This window comes from Lolium rigidum, chromosome 7 (assembly GCF_022539505.1).
Source record: "Lolium rigidum isolate FL_2022 chromosome 7, APGP_CSIRO_Lrig_0.1, whole genome shotgun sequence".
Taxonomy (NCBI): Eukaryota; Viridiplantae; Streptophyta; class Magnoliopsida; order Poales; family Poaceae; genus Lolium; species Lolium rigidum.
This window is the reverse complement of record NC_061514.1, coordinates 209,266,210-209,273,206: the sequence shown is the minus strand read 5'-3', so window position 1 is coordinate 209,273,206 and position 6,997 is coordinate 209,266,210. Positions and strand designations below refer to the sequence as shown.

At 43.8% G+C, this 6,997-nt stretch overlaps 1 protein-coding gene and 1 long non-coding RNA gene across 4 annotated transcripts; one reads left to right on the top strand and one right to left on the bottom strand.

Annotated features, from left to right (window-relative positions):
- Nucleotides 1-940: 940 nt before the first annotated feature.
- Nucleotides 941-3,583, bottom strand: LOC124678883 (ubiquitin carboxyl-terminal hydrolase 20-like). The gene is made up of 8 exons (XM_047214739.1): nt 3,482-3,583; nt 2,582-3,126; nt 2,385-2,505; nt 2,161-2,271; nt 1,898-2,049; nt 1,487-1,822; nt 1,288-1,404; nt 941-1,209 (listed from the first exon to the last, which is right to left on the bottom strand). The coding sequence occupies exons 2-8, from the start codon at nt 2,840-2,842 to the stop codon at nt 943-945; spliced, it is 1,365 nt and encodes a 454-aa protein (XP_047070695.1). The 5' UTR covers nt 2,843-3,126; nt 3,482-3,583; the 3' UTR covers nt 941-942.
- Nucleotides 3,584-4,444: 861 nt separating this feature from the next.
- Nucleotides 4,445-6,309, top strand: LOC124678884. 3 transcript variants are annotated; one of them, XR_006994678.1, is made up of 5 exons: nt 4,445-4,944; nt 5,059-5,124; nt 5,223-5,305; nt 5,716-5,817; nt 6,171-6,309. It is a non-coding gene; the product is annotated as an uncharacterized LOC124678884 (long non-coding RNA). The 3 variants fall into 3 exon arrangements; XR_006994679.1 differs by having other exon boundaries at nt 4,453-5,086; XR_006994677.1 differs by having other exon boundaries at nt 4,454-5,124.
- Nucleotides 6,310-6,997: the final 688 nt, after the last annotated feature.

The window sequence follows — 6,997 nt, the reverse complement described above, 5'->3', positions numbered from 1 at the left end:
TTCCACCGATAGTACAGTGAGGTTCTTCGGTTAGTTCTTGTCATATACACCGATGTACAGTAGGTTCTTCGAGTTCTTGACATATGAAGAAGACATTGCAGGTTGTTGTGGGCAACAGAGAGTTGGAGCCGGTAAAGTGGAATGACAAGCTCCGGAAGGCTGTTGACGACCGCATAGTCCACTTATCAAAGAAGGTTCTTTCCTCTCAAACGAAAACTTTTTTATGGAGTAATTTCTTCTCTTTACTTTATTCTTTGCAATTTTACAAGAAGATTCTTAGTGGTGTTTGCATAGTTATCATTATGGTTAATTTCAGATTGAGCTTGTCACCTTGATAGGGCCTACAACTTTTACAGTTAGTTCCGTGTCTCCACTCTGCTCCTGTTGTAAGTTTTAGAGTACCTGATACCCAAATGTCTCTTGTTTTGAATAAGAGGTGATGCTACCAGTTGCATATGTTCCTGTCTGATTTTTTAAGTGTTGCCTGACCATGCATCGCTGAATTAATCTCAGTATAATTCAAGTGTTGCCTCACCATGTACGGAGAACTCGTATTTCCGAAGTTTTGCCCCTTTATATGCATTGCTAAAACCATGTACTCCAAGTATAATTTCAGTATAATATCGGACATTCAAGTATAATCTCGGACATCCAGTTGTTTCCCCTTTATTTTTGAAGTGATGCATCCAAACATGAATTGATTAGTGGCTAACATATATTTCGGACATCCAAGTATAATTACATTCCCGCAATTTACTCATATGGAGCATACTCATACAGTCATTCCGGTTGATAAACATACACGGATATAGTGTAAGACAGAACTATATCTGAAATATTACAACCCTGGGCATTTTCAAATGTCGTTACAAACTGCTGTTAACCTGGACACAACCCCTAACTATCCGGATAAACACCGCCCCTCCAACCCAGCATGCCCAACTAATAGCCAAACGATGCGTTCTGACCCAGTGAATCTAGTTCCTTCACAAAGCATTTTTTCCTTGGAGTCATCATGCCCTTCATTAACTGCGATGAAATCTGATCCTGCAAAAAGCTTTTCAAAGATTTAGATGCAGCTGCAGCCTTTGCTTTCTTCAGCTTAGCTTCCTCTTGAATATTTGAGAACCACGGAAAGCTGCCCTGCCTAACATAGAACAGAATATATGCTTCTTGTCCTAGTGCACTTGTCTCACTAATGGAATGAACCTGCGACACAAGCGTGACTATTAAAAGCTGAAATATTTGTGGCATGAAAATAAAGAACAAATGACTTCTCACACTTACAAGTGAGTCATTCATCAAGTGCCAATTGGTTGGTGAAGAACGAATGGTGCAGACATAATGGCCGAAGTTAGGTAAGCCAGAATGCTCAACAAGGGCATAAAGATCATATTTTAGGCCCTGATGCATGTGAAAAATACAAGGAAAACATCAAAATATGCTTAATGATAAACCTGAAAGAAGAGAAGAGCACAAAACTCACCTCCTTGTCTGGATTACTGTGGAATGGCTTCAAGTCTAGTTCTGATGGGTATGCCACATGTTTGTCAATCTTGTCAATGGAACCATCAAGTGTGGCGAAGCGCTTGAGATGAAATGCAACAACATCTGGTGCTTTATCAATCACAAACCGCTTGTCCTTACAAACTTCAGCATTGCAACTATCACAGGTTAGCTTGTTCTGTGCATCACCTATTTGCTCCACCTTGGTAAAAGATTCCAGCGCAGCAACAAGGTTATCAACCTGATCGATCTCCAAGCTGAGATCAAGGAAAGGCTCTAATATCTCCGGGCAGTGGCCACAATCATGGCATGTCAACTATATGAAGATAATTGCATTAGTTAGAACACAAGTTACAAAGATAGGGAATTAGCAATGACAAAGTAGAGCTACCTGGCTCTTTAATCGACCTTCAAACACCTGCTTGACAATACTTTTCTCATCAAAAGTATTGTCAAGGGTACACTTATGCAAATTATCTAGCAAGTAACGAAGGAACTCATGTGCATCCTCTTGTTGTCCTTGTATAAAACCTGGATTTAATTCTGGCAAATCTTGTCAAGGAATAGACAGATTTTATTTATCAATATTTTTTAACATTTGTCATGTGCATCATACAAAGTTAAGAGAAAACATAAAATCAACTCAAAGGATACTGCTTAAATTATCTATGAACCTTGTTGGCATTAAAACAGACCCAGGTCTTTGAATTGACTCCTCCGTATGTTCTTTAAGGGCGCAGAAAGAACAAAACCCATCTTCATCATCTATGTGGTAACAAATCATGGTAAGCAAGGTAAGAAAATGGTAAGCAAGGTAAGAAAATGGGCTTGGGACATTTAACATAGCAAAAAGCTCTCATATGGCACTACACACATACATGAGCATGGAGTGGAGTGGTCGGTGCAACGGAGCTTCTGGAAAAGTGGGACAGTGTGAGTGATGCTCTGTAGAGTTGCATTTAGAAAGCATGTGTTTCCCATATTCCGAAGACCACCTCCCTGCATAAAACAAATATTTTACTCCAACATATGACACCAACATATGACACCAACATATGACACGAGGAGTACATACCACTAAATGAGGTTCCCCGGAATGGAAGCTCCGCTTCTTATTTTCCTTTTCATTGGAGCTCTGCTGCTTTATTTTATGAATGGGCAGTGAGTCCTGCTTAGTGTGCACCTCAGAGGCTCTTATAAGATCTCTAGTTTTTACAAGCAAGTCCGCCTTCATAGTTAGAGAGATTCCTAGACCACCTTCTGCCTGAAGGCGGTCCTTATACAAGTGGGGGATGTCATAGCCTATCCCTCCTCCTTTGTCCATTACCTCAATCATACATGACTGGAGTGTCAAGAAGCTTCGTGAGAGTTTGTCAACCTCGTAGTTATTATATTCTTCCTCCACACCTTCTATCAACTCCCGGATGTTGCTTGGCGCTAGTGTATCGGTGAGAGACTGCAAAGACCTGAAGAAGCATAGATCTAGAACATTCAGGTCTGGACTGTTTGGAGGTTGCTGTAACAACCTAATGTCCAAATCAGTCAGTGCTACAGCCTGTCGAAAACCCTCATCATTAGGGAGGACGTGAGGTTTCGCATTGTCCTGCTGGATGTAGATTATTCTTCCTACATCCTCATCAGGCCACTTGTCCTGGATGGCAGGAACCACTAGCTGGCAGAGGTAGTCCCTCATGACATCTCGTGTAACTTTCACTGCTTTTACCTCTAGTGTCCCTTTTTCTCTGTTCTTACTCCTTTTAGCAGCTGGAGTTTCCTTTACAAATGCCCAAGTTCCGATCTTACCATCAAACGTGACTACCCCGCCATCACCATACCGTGGCCTGGCAACCGCAGGTTAAGAACATCACTTTGCCTATTTGGTTCTTGTTCTTCACCGTGCGCACGGGTTTGGGTTCTCTCGGGGTGTAGGTAGTACGTGTTTCTCTCCCTACCGAGAATGAACCATTTCTCATCAATGTGGACCCCGTCGTCCATAACCTTGAATGTTGGCTCGGGAGATAGCAAAGAATCCTCAGTGACCATATCGAGGCGGAATTGCATTCGCTGGATTTTGTTTGCGTCAGTCATCGACGGCTTCGGGGTGTTAGTGTGGCGGTTCAGCTGACCCCACTTAAACCTGCAAGTATAAAGTTGAGCGGTTAACACCCAAGGCCTTTGCTAAGGATCGGATCGTCCTCCTTTTATTCGAGTGGGATTGTTGGTACCCTCGAAAGGCCCAAATCTATTCTCTTACGGCCAACATGACCCTTCTTTTTGTTTGACACATCAACTCGTTGCCCTTTTGCAATCTGCTCCTGGGCTAAATTCCACACCCTTTCGATTGTTCGTTTGCTTGTCTTCAGCATGTCCGCAATGAGTTGCTTATCTTCTGTTTGGAACCCTCCATCTCTTCTTCTCGATTACTTCCAAGGCAAAATAAGCAGCAAATCTCTCATCGTCTCTTAGTTCCCTGCCTCTCTCATGCTCTAGGCTCACCTCATCAGGTAGATCTGGGACATCATCCTTTCCTCTCTCATGCTCTAGCCTCACCTCATTAGGTAGATCTGGGACATCATCCTTTCCTCTCTCATGCTCTAGCCTCATCTCATCAGGTAGATCTGGGACATCATGCTTTCTTCTCTCATGCTCTAGCCTCTCCTCGCTCCCGCATCCGATGTGGTGGGCTAAAATTGAGATCAATGACACCATCCAAGCATCTCTGTTGCTCATGCATCCGATGTGGTGGGCTAAAATTGAGATCAATGACACCATCCAAGCATCTCTGTTGCTCATGCATCCGATGTGGTGGGCTCAAATTGAGATCAATGACACCATCTTGAGCATCATTAGTATTATCATGTTCTCTTGTCCGAGGGAATCTCTGCCTCATCTTGATCAAAGGTTTCGAGAAGATGTCCTCCCGGCGCATTCTATTATATCTCCACGCAGCTTTTGCACTGAGGGGTACTTTCTTCCTCTTGGAAACAAGCTTATATAGTTCGCTGCCAGCAAGTTGGTCCTTCACATAGCTGTAAAGAAAGAAGATTAAATTTAGTTTACATGATGAGTATAAACATCCTTCAAAAATCAGAAATACAAATTGTCAAGAGAAAATTAGATATGAATTGTAACTTACTCATTGGATAGAACTAGTGGATCATCATATTGGAATCTCATCTTCTTGTTTATTCTCTTTCTCTTGTTGTCTTTTAGCACTCCTCTTGTTCTCTTGTTGACTTGTGGAACTCTTCTTGTTCTCTTGTCCATAGCCTACAAGAAGATGCACGCTATAAGATTGAGGACATTTGAAATTTAGCAACAGTAATTTTATTTTTCACGGCCAATGCCTAAAAACAGATCATCAAAGCTGTGTGTCATTCTTTGCAGGTTGGTTTGGCTCTGAAGAAACTATTACAGGATCTGCACAACTACCTCCTGGTACCAGAGGCGTCCTTTTCCCCCCATTTTGTTATCTTTCCATTTCGAAGAAATTACTGATTCAGTTTGCTTGCTGGTACTGTCATTGTGTATGTTTCCTTAATGGCATTTTAGGTATCTTGGGATGATTCCACATGTTCAGGTTTGTCACACTGCATGCTACACAAGTCAGTTCTGCAGGTTGCTCTGAAATGCACCGAGTCAGATACAACCGCCTGTCATCTGCCAACTGTAGCTCTGTACCTGATATCTTCCTGAATCAACGTATTCTGTACCAGGCTAGCTCATGGTGTGGTTCGTCGAATCTATTGATGATTCTGAAGCAGTTCAAGAGGAAGAGCACAATAGTTCATGCCTAGAGGTTTTCGGAACTACACCCTTAAGCTTGTTCAGCTTGTTTGTGCTCCTTTGGTTACAAGTGGATAGCTGGATTAACAGAAAATTTTCTGTGTGGCTAAGGCTTCTCTGCCTCCAGATATCTTATAGCCTAAAATACTTAAACCATGAACCTGCCTTATTATGATTTCACCTTGGTCTGTATAGCTGTCACTGGGATTTGGGACCTATAAATTAATTCTTGCATAAATTATGGGAAACACATCTTATTGGATGGAGACAGGAGGCTAGAATTTGCACAAAGGAAATGCATACCAATTCTTTCAAGACCAGGAAATCGCTGTTTTACTCCCACTTTAGTTGCTCTCCTGTGACATTATGCTATTTCTGCTGACCAGTTTGGTGATTTGAAGCTGCATGTTTTGGATTTGACAGGTAATATACAGGCCAGTGAGAGATTTGAATGGTATACCAGGTAGTCAGTCGCTTAACATTTGCCTGACGGATTACCAAAAGGATGGGCGTGAAGACATAATGGTAATACTGCCTCCTTTTATCTTTATATCTCCAAGCTTAGAGGCAGATGATTGCTGGCTCGTACAGCCCCAAATGTAGAGTATGTGGCCATTTTGTCAATTTTATTCAGAGATTGCCATCTTGAGGAAAGGAACTGCAATGTTATTTTTCTGCAAGTCTTTTTATTAATGTCTCATAATTATGGTACACGCCTTTGCCATGTCTCATACACTAGCTGCAGTCTACAAGATTAACTAGGGATGATTATGTTCAACTTTCTGAACATTGTTTCAGAGAACTGCAGTTAAAATTGCCTTAAACCATCCAGTTTACAAGTATACTCATGTGCTACTCCAAATCAACATGTGATGCAGATTGGAGGACCTACCAAATCGAGACATTGCAGGGTGTTGCAGAATCCAGGATGCGCCCAGGGTGTTGCTTCATCAATTGGAACAATGGCAAGGGACGGATCCGGCAGGGGAGGCGACAGCGATCGACCTTGTGTCCATGCCTTCTCGTCCAGTAAGGAGGCCGGCGGGAGAAGGCTGCAGGGTGCAGGCCGCAGGGACGGCTACAGGTTTGGAGGAAAAGCTTGCCCGGCGGCGCCGGCCACCTTGAGATGAGCGGAGACTCGCCGACGATAGGTGAGCGGAGACTGCCGGCGAGAGGTGATCTCGGCGGAGTGGCCTGCCGGAGAAGGTCCGGGCGCGGCCGCTAGGGAGGGAGGAGATACTGCCCCGGCGGCGCCGCCCTCCTTGAGGCGAACCCATGGACGGGGAGGCGAGCGGAGAACGGCGGCGAGACAGGAGCTCGAGGGAGGCTGCCGCCGGTTGACGAGCTCGACCGGAGGATGGCGGCGGGAGGCGAGCTCAACGGAGGCCGGCGGCGCTAGGGCAGGAGGAGGCCCCCGGAGCGAAGCGTGGGAGGCCGCCGGCCGGCCGGCGCGAGCGCGGGATCTGGAGTCGGGACGATCCGATCGATTGGAGCAGATGGTTCCAGGTTTAAAATACGGAGGGCTAAAATGAAAAAAAACCTGAGAACTACGTGTCGGACAACTAATTCTAGTCGGAGGGAGTATATGACATAAGAAGACTATGTGATTTGGTTTTTAAATTTTTTTTTTTGAATTTTGATGCACATTTGAATCTTGGTCAAATCGTAGATTTGACCAAGATTTAAACAAGTTTAAAACATGAAA